Source organism: Typopeltis vanoorti, chromosome 9, assembly GCF_054136105.1.
Source record: "Typopeltis vanoorti isolate ZY-2024b chromosome 9, IOZ_Tvanoo_1.0, whole genome shotgun sequence".
NCBI classification, from domain to species: domain Eukaryota; kingdom Metazoa; phylum Arthropoda; class Arachnida; order Uropygi; family Thelyphonidae; genus Typopeltis; species Typopeltis vanoorti.
Window position 1 is genome coordinate 69,638,511 of NC_143557.1, and position 20,585 is coordinate 69,659,095.

Here is a 20,585-nt window from a genome sequence, read left to right on the forward strand (position 1 = left end):
CCCCCAAAAAAAGTACAACTTCAGCTCTTCAAGAAATAGACATATTCCTCTCTCCTTAATTGCGTATTCACACGACATGAATGCTATAAGTTTTGCAATCTTTCTTGAGTAGGGTTAATATGGATATTTCTAATTTTTATTTTATTTTTTACAAGACTTTTCTTTTTTATACTGTCATCATCTCACCATACAGAAGTGGCAGAGGGTTTTTTTTTTTTTTTACTTGAAAACTGGTTTTTATTTTAACAGATATAATACACTCTCCTCATAGCTTCAGTTGTTTTCGTAAATCCAAAACAATCCAACACAACTCTCCACTTCTCCACAATGATTATTCTAGGCTTTCTGCACTATCTCTTATTCATTTTAGGAAAGTAAAATAAGTTTGAAATTCAACATATAGCAATATTAAAATTAAACTATCTGCAAGGTTAGCCTAGTGGCTATGTGCTTCCCAACCATATGCCTAGGGAATGAGTGTCCTAGGTTCGATTCCCATCGACGACATGAGGATCTTCCTCAGCCATAGCCAAGTTAGCCGGTCTTGAGTGTGGATAGCAGGATTTTTTCCAGAGTTTTTCTGTTTTTTTTTTTTATCCCACAAGCAAGTAAAACGGCCTCATGAACACACAGATTACAGTCAAAAATACATGCTTAGTCCCTCATTAGGAGGGCTCAACCAGTCCAGAGGGGCAGTCGAGGAACGAAGGAACCCCACACGAATAAATAAAAATTAAATTGAAATGTAAATAAACACTAGACTGTAAGAAACTATAAGAAACTAGCCAGCAAAGGTTGGTCGATTGGTAGAACCTCTGCTACTAATGGCTCAGTTAAGTAAGTTTGAGCGCGGTTAGTAGTTGGAAGGGAACCAATCGTTCGATGCTGTTGGCACACTCTCCCTCGATGAGTCTTTGGACTCCCTGGAAGTGTCAAATAATAATAATAATAATAATAATGTGTAATTTTTAAGAAAAAACAGTTTCATTTATCAAAAAATGTTTGTTTACCGAGTTCATTTGTCTTAGTCTCTCTAGAAGAGAGACTAAGACAAATTTAAGTAATTAGACTTTCACTACAGTGAACAATGCAATTCATTATAATGTAGAGTTTGCTATAGTAAACATCCTTTATGCTAGAATCAACTATGTTTTTAGCCATAACTTTTCAGTAATCTGTTACAATTAGGAAGTTCACTGTAATATTTACTATAATGAAAGTTCAGAGTAGACGATGACAGTCAAAGAAAGCATTAAGATGTAATTAAATAACTCATTGCACTAAGCTTTTAATATAGAGTTAACAGAAAATATGTTGAAAAATACTACTGCTCTGAAATATAATAAAGTGGCATTATCTATGTAGTCAGTAGCAGGAGAAATAACTTAGCTGCACACATGCTCACCACTAATCAAAGGTCTAGTTTCATGTTACTTTGAAAGAAGTTACCTTTGACTGGGCAAACCAGTCAAAAATAATAAAAATCTAGTTTTATTTAAATAGTTAAACATTACCTGTTAAGTTTCTTTTTTACGGAATCTTGACACTCTGAACTATACTCATGAATTCCATTCTGAGCAACATCCTTTTGGCTGCCTTCCCAAGATTCAGTATTTTCTCGATCACTTGATTCAGTTACAGCTTTTTCTTGCTTAGCTTCTGTTTCTGTTAAATTCAAAGTATCAGAGTGTATTATTTCTATTCAATTACTTAAAATTTTCCATTTATGTAGTTTTTAAATAATGTGATCATTTAACAAATATTACAAACTAGGATATATGAGGCCTAGATTCTTTTTTAGCTCAGGTGCACTCTTTTACTGTCTACTAGTGATTCATACAAAGCTCAGCAATCAATAACACTAAGTCATAGAAACTGTATGTCACCTTCAAAAATCACCATTTGCTAGAAAAGGACTGGCTTCATTTATTGCATGAGTGACTGTGTTAATGCATAACAAAAAGTCTTTAAAAAATACTTCTAAGCAAAATTAAATGCAAGATACAAATACGTAGTAATAGTTCAACTTAGAATAAAATGAAGCTGTCCTAGTGTAACCAACTCACAAGGCTAATGAAGACTGGGTCAACTCCATTTTCCATTAAGCTTAGGCACCAAACTTTAGTTTTAGAAATTCCAAATAGTGAAATATGTTTTAAAAATTCATGAGCTGTTATGCCTTTCTGGACTTTCTCATCAAAATAAGATGCAATATTGGTTCTATTTGCTCAAGCAGACTTAATTTCATGCAATCAATTCCAGAGTTAATCCTTCATACTAATATAGTATAAGTTTAAAACCTCTTACTGGTGGGATCTGCAAAAATAATCCACTGGCTAGTTTACTGTAGTGAGAATTTATTGTAATAAATAAAACTGTTTGTTTACTAACAAGGGAACCATTAACATGTGGAAACCTCATCCCAGTTTATCAGTTCCCAGGTACTATCTAAGGGTAAGCTAGAGAAAACTACTACTACTGTATCCTCAAATGAGAGATATCACTACAGAATGTTAGGCATGGCCTCGAATGATGTCATTTATGCTGCATGAAAGAAAAAGAGGCAGAAAAACCAAAGGGCCTACTCTTTGGGCACAAACATTCAAGGCACCTCAGACTCCCATTCACAGGACAAAAACCAACAGGCAGAACAATTTAAGTTAAGACAGCAGAAGGAGTACTTTGCAGGATTCCACAAAGAACAAACAAATTCTTCATAGTATATATATATTTTTTGTAACTTTTATAAGATATCTTCATTTGATACCAGCAAATTCTATCTAATGCTGATGACTTGGAATGCAAGGCCAGATTTATAAATTAAGAATATTTGATGTAATCCTCATGTTCCTTGATTCTACAGTTTGATCAAAATAAAACAACTAGCAGGAACAAGGGTTGGTTTGTTGGAATTACAGCAAAAACAAGTAAAGCTAGGAGGCTGGCATATTAGTCTGTAACCAGCAAGTATTCTCCAGTAGGTATACCTGCTTTGCAGAATGAACAAACCCAAGATTATAAAGAGAAAAATCATGCTACTATGACACCTGCTGACTCATCTTCAGTTGGAATAACCTTTATCAAGACTTCTCATATCTAGATGGATTTGAACTTATTTTCAACCCAAATAGCAAATAAAACAAACTTCTTCGGCAGTGTGAAGAACTTGGGAGACAAAGAACCTGGGAAAGGAAAGAGGAGATAATTTATCATGAATATAGCTATTAAAGCTGAGAGTTTTCACATGTAGGTTTGAAGTGCAGTGCAGTGCAAACAACTTTGTCTAAAATAAATTCCATCATTTAGAGATCCCTTTTATGTAAGATATGGAAATGCAGTATCTAAAGGTGATCTAGCAAATGGACAGTGATTAAAATTTATTTACTGAAAATTTAAAGGATTGTATCTAATGGAAAATTCCATTCCTCAGTAAGGCTTGATCCTTGAAAATAAGAATTCTCTCTCTCTCTTTTTTATATTATGGCAGGAAATCTGACAAATATAACCTGTGGATGGGGACTTCTAATATAGAGTGAATGAACTGAACGTTCTGTCAGTGTGGTTCTCGAGGATCAAGAAATCAAAGACAGTTATTTCTCCATTTCAATCATATATCTGATATATGTAAAACTTATGTCATCTATGAATGATATAATCACGTAATCACAAGAAAGATATTTATTTAACCAAATATTTCGGTCTGGAAATAGCAGACCATCGTCGGTGGTATTACAAGAACAGTTTAAAAAATATACAAGCTAGAATACTAACAATAGATCGTTGAAATTAGAACATGCCGCGTGATGTTATATCACTAAGTATGAAACGAAATATTTTGAAGTAGAAACATGATTGAATTTGCTATTAAAAAAAAAAAAAAAAAAAAAAAAAAAAAAAAAAAAAAATTAATGAGTAATCTTGATTAGGCTTTCCCAGATTTTTGATATAGATATGCAGTCATTACGATTCAGGTTGGGATGATGGAGCAAGGCCTCCGCGCTTTCCTTGAACAAACGTTCGAACCTATAACGGGATCTATGTAAGAGGCGCGTTTTGGACCAAAGGATGCTGTGGTCAGTTTCAATCCCGTGTTGAGCCAAACCAGACTTTTCAGGTTTATTGTGAAGAATGGATGATTGATGTTCTTGGATTCTTTTTTCAAGAGAACGTCCAGTCTGTCCAAAGTAAGAGAGATCACAGTTGCAAGGAATTTGATAAACTCCAGGAAGAGATAAAGTTGAGCGTTTGTCTTTAGGAGAAGGAAAATGAGAAGACAATTTGTTAATAGGAGAATACGTAGCTGTTAAATCATATTTCTTCAAAATTCTTGCGATAGGTTCTGAAATACCGGAGATATAAGGAATAGGTACTCGACGTATTGAATCTTTGTTGTTTTGTGGAGGATTATAAGATGTAAGAAGACGTTGAATACTTTTTTCAGAAAAGCCATTGAGTTTCATGTGTTGCTGGATAGTAGAAAGTTCTTTCTGTAGATAATCAAAAGTAGAACAATTAGTTTTGGCTCTTTTGATGAGACATTTTATAATTCCTGTTTTAAGACAAACGCTCAACTTTATCTCTTCCTGGAGTTTATCAAATTCCTTGCAACTGTGATCTCTCTTACTTTGGACAGACTGGACGTTCTCTTGAAAAAAGAATCCAAGAACATCAATCATCCATTCTTCACAATAAACCTGAAAAGTCTGGTTTGGCTCAACACGGGATTGAAACTGACCACAGCATCCTTTGGTCCAAAACGCGCCTCTTACATAGATCCCGTTATAGGTTCGAACGTTTGTTCAAGGAAAGCGCGGAGGCCTTGCTCCATCATCCCAACCTGAATCGTAATGACTGCATATCTATATCAAAAATCTGGGAAAGCCTAATCAAGATTACTCATTAATTTTTTTTTTTTTTTTTTTTTTTTTTTTTTTTTTTTTTTTTTAATAGCAAATTCAATCATGTTTCTACTTCAAAATATTTCGTTTCATACTTAGTGATATAACATCACGCGGCATGTTCTAATTTCAACGATCTATTGTTAGTATTCTAGCTTGTATATTTTTTAAACTGTTCTTGTAATACCACCGACGATGGTCTGCTATTTCCAGACCGAAATATTTGGTTAAATAAATATCTTTCTTGTGATTACGTGATTATATCATTCAGTCTTATGTCGCAAGTATCCTTAAAACAACAAACTTATGTCATCTATATTTATTCATATTTTAACATGTTTATTAGACCATTAGTAACCAAAATTTCAATGTTTCTCACCTTGCTCGATGATATTCTTTTAAGCATTCTATACAAACATATAAAACAAGTAAAATACTTCAGCTATTTAGGTATAATTTTTACTGAAAATGTCATTTAAATTTGGAAATAGATAACAGAATAAGCAAAGCTGATATATGATACAAGTATGGTGGGTGAGCCAACTGAATAAATTGAAGTAGTAACATATAAGGATAACTTTAAAACTAATTTATAGATGTACAGCTTTTGATTAAAAGATATAAGAGTTGGGTTAGAAATAAATTTGAAAGATCACAGACATCAGAATTCTGAGAAAATTAGGTATGTGAACAGATTGGCTTGGCATCAATGGCAGAATCATTAAAAATTATGTTAAAAATGCACTATTAGCATTCAAGAATGTGTGAACATAACTAATCTAAGGTCGTGTAGGTTACTTAAATAGTTACAGAATATGAGAAGAAAGACCAAACAGGTGTTTGGAGCCAGGATAGCAGGGCAAAGATGGAGAGGATGAAGAATAGCTAGAAACTAACGCAGTTAAAAGTATTTTAGAAAATGAAATGTTAAATGTGACCATACTGGAGATGTGACAAATAATAGATCTGAAAGTAAACTGTTCATAGGTAGTTAGTAATAATGCAAACTTAATCAGACAGTATAATATTACAGTAACATGTACACCCCTCAAGGGCACATATCAAGAATTCGATGAGTAATAAGAGAAAGAGTTTATTAAAGCTCAATTTAAAGCACTCTGATAATAAAATAATTTTATTTCAATAAAAAAGCAATCATTTAATATAAAGTAGTAATAACAAATTAATTAAATAACAAAATAAGACACTACACTAATTACCTGTTCTTTCCAAGGAAATGAAGTTTTCATCTAAATCACAGTCATTAGGAATTTCAATATTAAGAGTTTGCTTAAGATAATCAATCATGGAATTTATTCGAAACACTGTCAAATCAGATTCTTCACTGTTCCTGCCTGTATAAAAAGAAAAAGTTGACTTCAGTTCCGCAAATAAAAAATATTTCTTTAGGGAAGAGAGTAACAGGAGAGAACTTAAATAATCTGTGGTATACTAAGAAATTTCCATACCACCTTTCAAGAAATACTGACAATGGAATGGAGATAATATGGAGATAATAGCTCAATTTTACACCTACCAACACAATCCACACCTTGGGGTGCAAACTCCCAGCAGGTTACCCCCCCACACACACACACAAGGTACAAAAACCTACAGAACATCAGTGCACATAAGAAATGAAAAAGAAAATATCTATTGACATTTTTCTTAAAGAACTGGAGGATGAAGTTGTCGGGAAACACATTATCAGGAACATTGTTTCAGATGACAGAGGTAGTGGAATAAATGAAGAGAAGCTAGTTCAATATGTCTGCAGTTGTACTGAAAAAGGATGTTGGGCAGCAGCAGCTACTTGTTTCAACAGGACCAACATTAAGCAAAGGAATGATTTTTGCTAGTTCACTGGAGCAGTGACCATGGAAGTGGCTGGAAGAGACAGAGCTGAAACTAGCTCGTGCCTATGAGCCGTCCTCTGGACAGCATCAAAAATTTTAGGAGAGTTTTAGGTACACCACCCCAAATATGTGAACATTATTCTAAGGATGGGTGGATTTGATATTTAAAGAAGGTTAGTAGCTGAGTAGACATAAAATAACTCCTTGAGCAAAAAGAATGAGGAAGCTACTGATATGTGCTTATGCTAAGAGGGGCTGGAGGTAAAAAGTCAGAATGAGAGAGATCTGTTACTGCCTGGTGATGTGTGTATTACTGAAGCCAAGAGAAAGTAAGCTCTATCCTTGCCTCACTGATGGTATGAAGATCACCTTGAAGCTTGAGATGTCTGAGAACTACACACGGTTTGTCAAAGGAGTAAGATGAACGAAGCATGTTGTTGACAGGGTTGATGATGATAGAGATGAGAGAACAAAGCCCTAAGGCACTCCTGCCTAGGTGGCAAAGATCAAAGAAAATATGCCATCCAAAATGACCAGGGAGAAAGCTGATTATCCAATCAGAGGGCAGAAGACAGACTGAAGAAAGACAGTTTTGCCTATAGTCAAGGCAGAAAGGTGTCTTGACTATAGCCTATTTATTTCTAGGCACAAGATGTCTTTGCTGATTGGGAGATCTTGGATTTCCATGATTTTGCTATATTTAAGTAGAAGAACGTTGAATCTGCAAAGATGAGGTGGAATGTAACTTAGCACTGAGAGCCAGTAGGTTGGGATTGATGTCAGTTCCAGAACTGAGGCACATAGTGGTGTTAAGCTGAACATCGACTAAGTACACATGTGAGCAGTACTCAGCTACAGAGTAAACGAGAGCAAGAGCAGTGCATCAAAGCACTGCTGCTGAGGCACTGCAATTTGTTCCACAAAGTTTTTGCAGTATGTTATTTCAAGTTTTTAACTTGGATGCTATATTAATGAGATGCAGTATAACGGATAGAGTTCTATCCAAAGTGATGTCCAGATATTTCAAGAATCTGTTGTAGCATAGTAGTTTGTGGTTGAAATAGATGAAATAGACCATCAGTTCTTTGCTAGCCTGATTATTGTTCAAGTGGAAGCATAAAACTTCTGTTGAAACTTCTAGTAATATTCTCACACCAGGTGATGAAATTAATCTCCCACAGCATGTAATTTATTATATGCTATGAAAGAAAAATAAGAAGAGTTTTTTTTTTAAATCTTACCAGAAATTTGCAGAACGTCTCCTCAAGGAATACATACAGAAATGCTAAGCTATGCATAAAAGCAGCTAAACAAATTAAATGTTCATAAGCTACGAAACTTACAGGGAAATGTTACAAAATGAATAAAAGATTACTATTATACAGGCACCTCCATGGAGTCCAAAGATTCATCGTAGGAGATCCAATCTATCCACACAATCTATCATACCTCTCCTTGAACCCATTAACAGACAAAGAACTCACAAGTGACTCTGGCAATCCATTTCCCCTCATTCACAACTCTCCAAGCAAAAAATCTAGTCCTCACACCCCTACTAACCACACCTTTATTCAACTTCCAGAGATGATTCCTTGTTCTGGTCCCTCTAGCCAAGTGCTGAAACATTTCCCCTGCATCTATCCTATAAAATCCTGAAAGAAATTAAATGTTTCTATCATATCCCCTCTTTTTCTCCTATCAACCAACTTCTGCAATTCACACACCTTCAATCTAACCTCATAGGGAACATTCCACAGGCCACTTACCTCTGAATCCTCAACCCCAAGAAACCCTGGGACTAGACTTGATCACAGTGTTCCAGATGTGGGCATATCATGGCCTTATAAAAGAGGAATAACAACTTCCTTATCTCTTCTTGTTAATGTGTTCTTCAATAGCCAAATAATCTTATGGGCTACCTTAGCAAGCTTATCAATATATGTTCTCTAAAATTTGACTCTGTCTACCACCACTCCTAAATCTCTAGCTTCATCTATTTCTCTGAGTACAGTGCCATTAAGGTGATACACAGCTTATAATCTATTTATTCCGAAATGCATAACTTGACATTTCTCAACATTAAACTGACACCCATTAACTTTTACCCATATTGACATCCTATTTAAATTGTCCTCCAAGCTCTCAATATCGCCTTGATTGATTAACTACTACTGAACCTAATTTCACATCATCAACAAACAACTGAATATTTCATTGAGATTATTTCCTATAGCATTTATGTACAAATTAAACAGTAATGGCCCAAACACTGAACATTGCAGTACATCACTAGTCATCTGTTTTTTGCCTCAATTCTGCCCCGCCATATACCACGTTTTGATATATGTCCAGCAGCCACCCTCTTATGCACTTAACCAGTGTCATACACATCCCCATCTGTATAATTTGCATTACAGAGTTCAATATAGTATTCTGTTAAATGCCTTTGCAAAATCATCATGTAGCCATTTCCTTTATCCAACTCAGCTGTTACTCTATTATAAAAAGTTAGTAAATTACTAAGACATGGCTGATCCTTCACAAAATCATGCTGACCCTAATACAGTATCATATTTTTATCTACCCATTCTTAAATATATATATATATATATATATATATATTTTTTTTTTTTTTTTACAATTTTTCTAGTACTTTTACCACCATGCCTGACATACTGATCAGTGTATAATTTGCTACTGCAGTCTTCATGTTGAAAGTTTATTTTTCACTTGGTTAGAGTATAATAAATTTAGTTTAATCCTTTATCCAAGTGTGAGCAAACAAAGTTTGCTCCTGAAAGTATCTTCAGGACTGGGGTACGGTGGAACAACACCAGGGCACTCCTTGCAAAGGTGGAGCAAGCTACCAACGCTCCTATCTCAGTATCTCCCATAATGCAAAACACATCTCCTTGCAGATATGTCTAATATTATGCATTAAGGTTAGGGCCACAACCCAGACTAGTTTCGAACTTTATTGAGGTCTCTTCAGTGGGAGCCAGGCCCAAGTGGAGATACCAGGCATTAGCAGGTCATCTCTACCTATAGGAGTTGACAAATGGTGTGTAACCCTTTTTTAATAAATTACTCCGAATTTAGAGAAAGATGTTGAAAGTTTATTTTTCACTTGGTTAGAGTATAATAAATTTAGTTTAATCCTTTATCCAAGTGTGAGCAAACAAAGTTTGCACCTGAAAGTATCTTCAGGACTGGGGTAAGGTGGTACAACACCACCACCTTACAACATCTTTCTCTAAATCCTGAGTAATTTATTAAAAAAGGGTGGCACACCATTTGGCAATTCCTATAGGTAGAGATGACCTGCTAATGCTTCTGCCTGGTATCTCCACTTGGGCCTGGCTCCCACTGAAGAGACCTCAATAAAGGTCGAAACTAGTCTGGGTTGTGACCCTTCCCTTAATGCACAACATTAGACATATCCATATCCGCAAGGAGATGTGTTTTGCATTATGGGAGATACTGAGATAGGAGTGTTGGTAGCTTGCTCCACCTTTGCAAGGAGTGCCCTGGTGTTGTACCACCTTACCCCAGTCCTGAAGATACTTTCAGGTGCAAACTTTGTTTGCTCACACTTGGATAAAGGATTAAACTAAATTTATTATACCGCAGTCTTAGAACCTCCCTTATGCAAAGGAATTATTTTGCCCTATTTTCACTCCCTTGGAACTCTACCAGAGTTGAAACTTAAAGAGCCTAGTCAAAGGCATTGCCAGTTCCTTTACAGATTCTCACAAAACTTTAGCTGATATCCCAATCTAATCCCACAGCTGCATTTATAATGAGATTCTGCAATATCCTAAGAACCTCCAATTCATCCACCTCTGTTCCCATATTGTCTGTCACATAGGTTAAAGCAGTAACCTCACTACGATGATATACCCTTGCAAAGTGGTCACTCAGTAACTCAACTATTTTATCCACTTCTGTCTCCTCATGACCATCATCACTCATTAAGGTTAATCTTCCATAGTTATTATTTCTCTTACTTGCCACATAACAAAAGAACACTTTGGGATTTCCTTTGCTCTGCTCAGCTAGATTCTTCTCATAATCTGATTTTGCTTTCCTTGCCATGCTAGTCATCTTTCTTGTTTGAGCCTTGTACTGTTCATGAGTTTGCTGATCACCTTTCTCTTTATATATCCTCAACAGCATCTTCTTTTGCAGCTCATGCTTAATGATATTACTCAACCATCTAATTCCTACCCAATTAACCCTCCTTACCCTAGGTATACAATTTAACACTGCTTCCTCTAGATGACCCTTAACTATATCCAACGCACTACTAACCCTGCAATGTTTTATGCCAAGGTACAGATATAAGCTTTTCCCTAAGCATGTCATATTCACCTGTCTTGTAGTTCCACAAATATCCCTTCTTGATAGAATATTCCTCATGTTTTACAATCTCCCAAGTCAAGACTGCATGGTTACTTTCGCCAATTAGAGGCAATTTTTGTAACCTTGGTTGCCATCCCTAGTCCCCTTCATCACATGCTGCCGTAAGTAATTCTCTTAGCATAATCATCAAATTCCTGCCATGTACCCTCAAGGGGTGTACAGGATATGATAGTACTACATGAAAAATTTACATCATTACTAACTTCCTATCTACAATTTTTCTCCAAATCAGTCTGCTGCTTGTCAAGACTCCAATATTACCAGATATTATATTTCGATCGTCTAAGGTACTTTGTACCATATCAATCCACCTATATCTTGGTCTTCCTCTGGGTTGTTTTCCTGCAAACTTGGCAGAGAACACTTGTTTTCCTAATCTTTCCTCGCCCATGCTGTTTAAGTGGCTATACCACGAGATTGGCTCTGCTAACACATTCCTGGATGCTGACAATGTCAAGTTCTTTCCTAATATTCTCGTTTTAAATATGATGTTGCCATTGATGCCATCCACGCCTCTAATCTTTCTCAGGACTCTCATATCTGCGGTCTCTAGTCTTTGGTCAAGTGTTTTATTTCTGATCCAGCTCTCAGATCCATAAGTTAAAACCGGTTTGAACACGGTCTTGTATACAGCTAATTTAGTGATCCGACTAATTTCTCTCTTATTCCATATAAATTTATTCAATTGACTTCCTACCATACCAGGTTTGTTGATTCTGTTGTCTATTTCCATATTTAACTAACCATCTTCAGTAAAAATTGTGCCTAAGTAGCTGAAATGTTTTACTTGTTCCACAGGTTCCCCATTCACAACACAGTTGACATTTTCAATGATTCTGCCTATTTTCATTGTCTTTATCTTTTTATTGCTGACCTTCATACCATATCTATTACAACAGTTATTCAATTTAGTCAGAGAATCTTGTAGATTTGTAGCGGATTTATTTAGAAGTATAACATCATCCGCATAAAGCAAAGAGTTGACATTAACATCTCCAATTCCGATATCATGTTTAATACCACTTTCCTTCATAATGTGATCCATATAGATAATGAATAACAGAGGGGATAATGTACATCCTTGTCTGACACCAGATTTAACATTAAACCATCTTCCTGTACTTCCTTCAATTTAACTGCTGACTTACAACTCAAATAAAGACTAAGTATTGCTTGATATAATGCCCCATTGACACCATATAACTGTAGCATATTGAATAGCTTCTCTCTTGGTACCTTGTCATATGCCTTTTCCAAATCGAGAAAACTTAAATACAGATCTTGGTTATATTCCCATGCTTTCTCGACTATTTGTCGTAAAGTTAAAATCTGATCCCGACAGCCTCTATTTGACCTTAATCCAACTTGTTCTACACCCAGCTTTTTTTCCCACAATTTTTGTCAACCGTTTCTCAAGTATACTTGCATAGATCTTGCCAGAAACACTCAGTAGGGAAATACCTCTGTAATTCTCACATTCAGTTTTATTTCATTTTTATATATGGGTACTATGAGAGCTCTACTCCAATCGTCTGGAATTCGTCCCTGTCCAGGCATTCTGAACTATGCAGTGCAGCCATTGTAAGACATTTATACCACCATACTTCAGCATTTCTGGTCGAATATAATCTACTCCTGCTGCCTTTACTCATTTCAAGCCTTTGATGGCTTTTTTCTACTTCAAGTATGGATATGTATTCCTGACTGCATGCCTGGTCAGTGTTTTTTATCATTATGCTGTCATCACTGCTTCTTTCATTTCAGCAAATTTTCAAAGTAATTACTCCATACTTCAAGGATATCTTTTTCTGCTTTCTTCTTTTCTTTCACTTCCTATGTCCACCATGAAGTTCTAAATTTTCTATCCTTGCAGACAACTTCACCACATGCCTCTCTAGCTGAATCAATCAGGGCTTTCTTCAAGGCTTGCCACTGAATCTCCAACGTTTCGTTTATGTTCTCAAACTCTTTCAGTTTTCCTTCAATAATCTTTGTGTATTTTAGTCTACAGTTCACATCTGAGAGCTGCTCAACTTTTATTCGCTTTAAAACTTTCTTACGTCATTCTTTTCAATATGAAATTCAATTTTATCCTGATCAAGACTAAATAGTGATCACTTCCAATTTCTCTGTACACTCTGGTGTCCTGCACCAGGGAGAAAACATCACTATCAACAATAGCATAGTCAATGAGACTTTTCTTATTCCTTGCCTTTTCTCTCCATGTGAATTTGTGCACATTTTTATGTTGGAACACGGTGTTAGTAATAACCAATCCATGTCCTGAGCAGAAATCCAACAGATATTTGCCATTATTATTAGCTTTGCTCTTTTCTCCAAATTTTCCCAAAATATATTTGTATGTCTGACAATCACTTCCTACTCTGCTATTTAGATCCCTAACAAGGACCAACTTTTCCTTTTTCATTGTGTCAGTAGCTTTCTCTAGAGCCTCAAAAAATTCCTCCATTTCTAGCTTACTAGAACCTTCTGTGGGATCATAGGCACAAATAAGTCTCATTGTCCAGTTCCCCATTCTGATATTTGCCCAAATCACTCTCCTTGACACTGCCTGCCATTCAAGAAGTTGAGCCTTGTATTTTGTGTTGAATACGGCTACTCCTTTTCCTTTATTGTCATTGCCTGAATATAACATTTTGTATTTATTGCTCAAAAAGATCTCACCAGTTTTTGTCTTTTTTGTTTCAGTCACCCCTATTATGTCGATCTGGTACTTATCTAATTACTCTGCTAGCTCCATTTCTTTGCCATTCAGGCTTCTTATGTTGATAGTACCGATCTTTAACTCTGGTGATATTGTGTTGGGGTGCGTTTTCAGATTTGTTCCAGTAGCTGACTTTTCACTGTTTGCCCTGGTTCCCTGGTGAAAACAACGGGGGCCTTGTTTAACTGGGCAACGACCTAGCAGGCATGAAATTTTGTCATGTTGTACCATTATTTTTATTTTGGTTTAACCAATAGGAATACAATTAAGTCGACTAAATCCCAAATTGCCAGCCCATCCTCGTTCGTTCAGTACTAGGTAGATACCCAACAGGGTGCACCACGAGAAGGTGAGAATTGAACATTAGGTCAGAAGCCCTGTGCGGTTCTCCGCATTCCTTTAAAGGCTATGTGGAAGTCTCCTCTCAGTTTTACAGCTTTGACCCTTAAGCACCCCAATTCTCTTTGCAGGTCTATAAATTCTATTTCCTTCCTGTCATGCAATATTTCTTCCTTCCAGTCTATATCTCCATAGTTGAATTCTACCATAATAATCACTTGACCTGAATTCATTATACTAATTTGACGATGCACGTCCTCCAGATGATACGTGGAACTCACTAGTCAACAACCAACTGTATATTTTGTCTTACTGGCCTTAATCTTATACCAGATTTCTTCAAATGAACAACTACCCTCCTGCATGTCTCCTATTCTTTTTGGCTGCAACTCATCTGCTATCATCAGTAGTACCCCCCCCCTTCTCCCTGATTCTATCTTCCCTGAAAATACTAAACACTTCACATTCAATCCCTGTAACTATATCATTTTCTGTTAGCCAAGTCTCACTAATGCCTATAACTTTTGGCAAACTAGCACTAGAGGGAGGAGTTTTTGGCATTGGTTAATGCCAAAAACTCCTCCCTCTTGTTCCTGATTCTTTTGGCATTAGTATATACAAACTGCAGCATCCCTTTAGTCCCCCCCTCCACACACACACACCTTTACTTTCTGAATCGACTACCCTATTCAATATTTTTGCTCAAGAGATTAGATTCCTCACTTGGTCATTCTCACACTCACTCGCTTCTACCCTAATTGCTCAAGTTTCCCTGAATTTGCACTTCAGCATACTTGGTGAACAAAGCATTGTCCAGGACACCTAACACCAAATCCATTTAGATGCAGCCATCAGCACTGAACAAATTCTTCTTTCTGTCAGACAGAGACCACGATCCACATATTCTAAATCATTCCCTTTGCACAATCTATGTATAGACTCATTGGCTAGACATCCTCCTCCTTGGTTCACCTCTATCATAGTGTAGTAGGAGACTTACAATTTTCAACTTCTCACTCTTCAGTTTTGCCTCTTCTAACAACATTTTTACATCCTCCCTCATAGAATTGACCAAAGGTGACCAAGGAGATATATAAAAAAGTGAAACAAATACTGGATGTTGACTGCAATTTAAAAATAGCATTTTCATTAGCATTTTATTAGTGGTATTGTTATGGTGCTGGAATTTTAGAGGGGAATTTACATTTACAAATAAAGAGCCAAAAGGCTTCATTTTATTTTGGTAAATGCTATACACACCAACTGAGAGTTCGCTTACGAAAAATACACCTCTCCGACACTTCAAGTTCCTTAGTACTGAATGAGAGTATTTGCTCTCTTAAGGTTTCTGCCTGGTCTCTGAGGAGAACCAACCAGTTCGAAACAGCTGTGAAGTCAGTGAAACCTTAACAAAACGGACCAATAGAAGGCAAATATATGGACGACGCTTGGGCAAAGCAATCATGTCTCCTATAAGGTCCACACTAGGCAACTGGTAAATGCTGGCAAGAGTACTCCAGTAAGCTCTCTGGTCAAATTTTATACGAAACTTTCATAATTTCTGCATTCGGCTTTGAAATAATGTTGGATTTATATAATTTTGCATCGCCGAATGAAGCTTCTGGCTCTTTATTTTAGTAAATTGCATTAAATAATTTGACTGAAGACTAATATAAGATATATTAATTTTTAATTGAAGCTTCAAGAAAATAAATGTTATCAACTTTTGAATTAAATAAATTCAAGTAATATGAACATTTCCATAAAGTTGTCTATGTCAACCTAGCCTAGAAATCCTTCCCTAAAAAACTATTTATGTATTTTTGCCATGTGACATTCACAAGAGGGGGCTTAAGGGTCAAAGCTATATAACTTAGAGGAGACCTCCATATAGCTATCAAAAGAATGCAGATAACCGATCAGTGCTTCTGATCTAATATTTAATCCTCATCTTTCCGTGGGGCACCTTCTTAGGTATCTACCTTGATACTAAACGGACAAGGATGGGCTGGCAATTTGGGATTTAGCCGACCAAATTGTATTCTTATTGGCTTAAACCAAAATTTCAAAATGATGGTACAAGATAACAGAATTTCATACCGGCTGGGGTGTTGCCCAGTTAAACAACAGAATCAACAAAGCTGGTATGGTAGTAAGTCAACTAAATAAATTTATATGGAATAAGAATGAAATTGGCCAAAACATAAACTTAAAATTACAGCATTTAAACCAATTTTAACTTATGGATCTGATAGCTGGGTTAGAAGTGCAACACTTGACCAAAGACTAGAGACCGCAGATATGAGAGTCCTGAGAAAGATCAGGGGCATGAACAGATGGCATCAATGGCAATATCATATTAAAAATGAGGATATTAGGAAAGAAACTTGATATTGTCAGCATCCAAGAATGCATTAGCAGAGCTAATCTCAGGTGGTACGGTCACTTAAGCAGAATGCTTAAGTGACCATATGGGAGAGGAAAGATTAGCAAAACAAGTGTTCTCTGCCAGGTTGGCAGGAAAAAGACCCAGAAGAAGACAAGATGTAGGTGGATTGATACAGTAAAAAGTGCCTTAGAAGACAGAAATATAAGACCTGATAATATTGGATTCTTGACATTTAACAGACTCATTTGGAGGAAAATTGTAGATAGGAAGTTAGTAATGATGTAAATTTTTCATGTAGTATTATCATATCCTATACACCCCTGGAGTGTATATATATCAGAAATTTGATGATGATCCCCATAATAATTAATGGGTGGAGTGAATATTAATTGATATTTATCAGATTTGCTACAGTATGCCTAAATTATTTTCCAAATCATTTTAATAATACATTAATAATTGAGATGGCAATTGAATCTGAAATCACACCCCAACTCAACATCACCAGAGTTAAAGATCGGTACTATCAACATAAGAAGCCTGAATGGCAAAGAAATGGAGCTAGCTGAGGAATTAGATAAGTACCAGATCGACATAATAGGGATGACTGAAACAAAAAAGACAAAAACTGGTGAGATATTTCTGAGCAATAAATACAAAATGTTATATTCAGGAAATGAAATCAAGGAAATGAAGGAGTAGCCATAGTATTCAACACTAAATACGAGGCTAATCTTCTTGAATGGCAGTCTGAAGTAGAGTGATGTGGGCAAATATCAGAATGGGGAACTGGACAATGAGACTTATTTGTGCCTATGGTCCCACACAAGGCTCTACTAAGGTAGAAGTGGAGGAATTTTTTGAGGCTCTAGAGAAAGCTACTGACAAAACGAAAAAGAAAAAGTTGGTCCTTGCTATTGTTGATAGTGATGTTTTCTCCCTGGTGCAGGACACCAGAGTGTACAGAGGATTTGAAATTGGAAGTGATCACTATTTAGTCTTGATCAGGATGAAATTCGATTTCATATTGAAAAGAATGACATGTAAGAAAGTTTTTAAAGTGAATAAAAGTTGAGCAGCTCTCAGATGTGAACTGTAGACTAAAATACACAAAGATTATCGAAGGAAAACTGAAAGAGTTTGAGAACAGGAACCAAACCTTGGCAATTCAGTGGCAAGCCTTGAAGAAAAGCCCTGATTGATTCAGCTAGAGATGCATATGGTGAAGTTGTCTGCAAAGATAAAAAAATCAAAACTCCATGGTGGACACAAGAAGCTAGAAAGACAGTGAAGGAAAAGAAGAAAGCATATCAAAAGTTCCTGGCAAATAAGTCAGCTTGTGTTCTTAGAGAATACAGAGACAAATGTAAGAAAGTGAAACACTGTGTAAAACTAGCTAAACAAAAGTCATGGGAGGACTTTGGCAAGAACATAGAAAATAAATATCAAGAATGTGGTAAGATATTCTGGAGGTTGTTGAAGAAGCTTAGAAATGGAGGAAAGAGTGTTGTAAAAGGAGTTAGAGATGATAAAGGTGACATGAAAACTGGAGAAAAAGATATCCTTGAAGTATGAAGTAATTACTTTGAAAAATTGCTAAATGAAACAAGCAGTGATAGCACAGTGGTAAAATATACTCAACAGGCATACAGTCAGGAATACATATCGATACTTGAAGTAGAAAAAGCCATCAAAGGCTTGAAATGTGGAATGGCTGCAGGAGAAGATGATATTCGACCAGAAATGGTGATGCATGGTGGTATAAAAGTCTTACAATGGCTGCACTGCATAGTGGAACCAATTCCTGATGATTGTAGAAGAGCTCTAATAGTACTCATATATAAAAAGTAAAATAAAACTGAATGTGAGAATTACAGAGGTATTTCCTTACTGAGTGTTCCTGGCAAGATCTATGCAAGTATACTTGAGAAACGGTTGACAAGAATTGTGGAAAAAAAAGCTGGGTGAAGAACAAGCTGGATTAAGGTCAAATAGAGGCTGTCAGGATCAGATTTTCACTTTACGACAAATAGTCGAGAAATCATGGGAATATAACAAAGATCTGTATTTTGTAGATCTGGAAACGGCATATGACAAGGTGCAAAGAGAGAAGCTATTCAATATGCTACAGTTATATGGTGTCAATGGGGTATTATATCAAGCATTACTTAGTCTTTATTTGAGTTGTAAGTCAGCAGTTAGAATTGAAAGAAGTACAGGAAGATGGGTTAATGTTAAATCTGGTGTGAGACAAGGATGTACATTATCCCCTCTGTCATTAATTATCTATATGGATACCATTATGAAGGAAAGTGGTATTAAACATGATATCAGAATTGGAGATGTTAATGTCAGCTCTTTGCTTTATGCTGGCGATGATATACTTTTAAATAAATCCGCTAGAAGTTTGCAAGATTCCCTGATTACATTGAATAACTGTTGTAATAGATATGGTATGAAGATCAGCAATAAAAAGACAAAGACAATGAAAATAGGTAGAATCGTTGAAAATGTCGACTGTGTTTTGAACGTATAACCTGTGGAACAAGTAAAACTTTTCAGCTACTTATACACAATTTTTAGTGAGGATGGTAAATTAAATATGGAAATAGACAACAGAATCAACAAAGCTGGTATGGTAGGAATTCAATTGAATAAATTCATATGGAATAAGAGAGAAATTAGTTGGAACGCTAAGTTAGCTGTACAAGACAGTATTCAAACCAGTTTTAAGTTTTGGATCTGAGAGCTGGTTCAGAAGTAAAACACTTGACCAAAGACTAGAGACTGCAGATATGAGAGTCCTGAGAAAGATTAGAGGAATGAACAGATGGCATCAATGGCAATATCATATTAAAAACGAGGATATTAGGAAAGAACTTGACATTGTCAGCATCCAGGAATGCATTACCAGAGCTAATCTCAGGTAGTATGGTCACTTAAACATAATGGGCAAGGAAAGATTAGAAAACAAGTGTTCTCTATCAGGTTGGCAGAAAAACAACCCAGAGGAAGACCAAGATATAGGTGGATTGACACGGTACAAAGTGCCATAGACGATAGAAATATAAGATCTGAAAATGTTGGAATCTTGCCAAGTAATAGACTGATTTGGAGAAAAATTGTAGATAGGAAGTTAGTAATGATGTAAATTTTTCATGTAATACTATCATATCCTGTACATCCCTTGAGGATACATGTCAGGAATTTGATGATGATGATGATGATGATGATTGAGTAACACAACTTGAAACTTTTATTCCCTTGGAATTGCATGAATAAGATGATACCACACCTGCCCAATGTGCTTCGCAACCATTGTATCATCATACATTAATAAATAAGTCTTAAAGCTATACCCTTGAAAAGAAAGAAAATATTGGTTTGGTTCATATTCTGACACAATTCTCAAAATTTTTTTTTTTTTTTTTTTTTTTTGTGACGAAATTTGAAATTTAGAAGTCAGGCAGAAGCACTTGCAAGGAATTTGTAGAAATTATTGATAGAAATTAAAAAGCATGTGTGTGTGTTTATGCTATTTTCTTATCTTCTAGAAAAGAACACCAGTATAAATAAGAACATAACATAATATACAGGGTGTTCGGGATAAATTTGACATATTTATAATTAATTATATTTTTCCGTAAGTTACATGTATTAACACACACTTCTCTTCATTTAAAAGTTTGGACCCTTCTTCATTCATATATAAGATGTCAGAAAGGATGGATAGCTGGAACCCACCTGAATCATGGAAGAGAATAACTTGTATCATGATGATTCGTGCCCGCCATCAAAATAAGGATATTACGACTGCTGCCCAATGCTCCCTGAATACAGTAAAAACAATCAGGCATGAACTAGAGACTTGCAATGGTGACTACAAGGATGTAGCAAGAAGAAAGATCCCTAGCAGACGATCTGATTGCGTTCGTACAGCAGAATTCCTCGCAAAT

At 35.9% G+C, this 20,585-nt stretch overlaps 1 protein-coding gene across 1 annotated transcript in view; it reads right to left on the reverse strand.

The window, feature by feature from the left end:
* Positions 1-20,585, reverse strand: part of LOC150103130 (uncharacterized) — a 607,032-nt gene that overhangs the window by 495,762 nt on the left and 90,685 nt on the right. Inside the window, exons 6-7 of the mRNA XM_090397550.1 lie at positions 6,119-6,253; positions 1,515-1,665 (exon numbers count right to left, since the gene is read on the reverse strand). Coding sequence (XP_090253676.1) covers positions 1,515-1,665; positions 6,119-6,253 — 286 coding nt within the window. The remainder of the gene's footprint in view (positions 1-1,514; positions 1,666-6,118; positions 6,254-20,585) is intronic.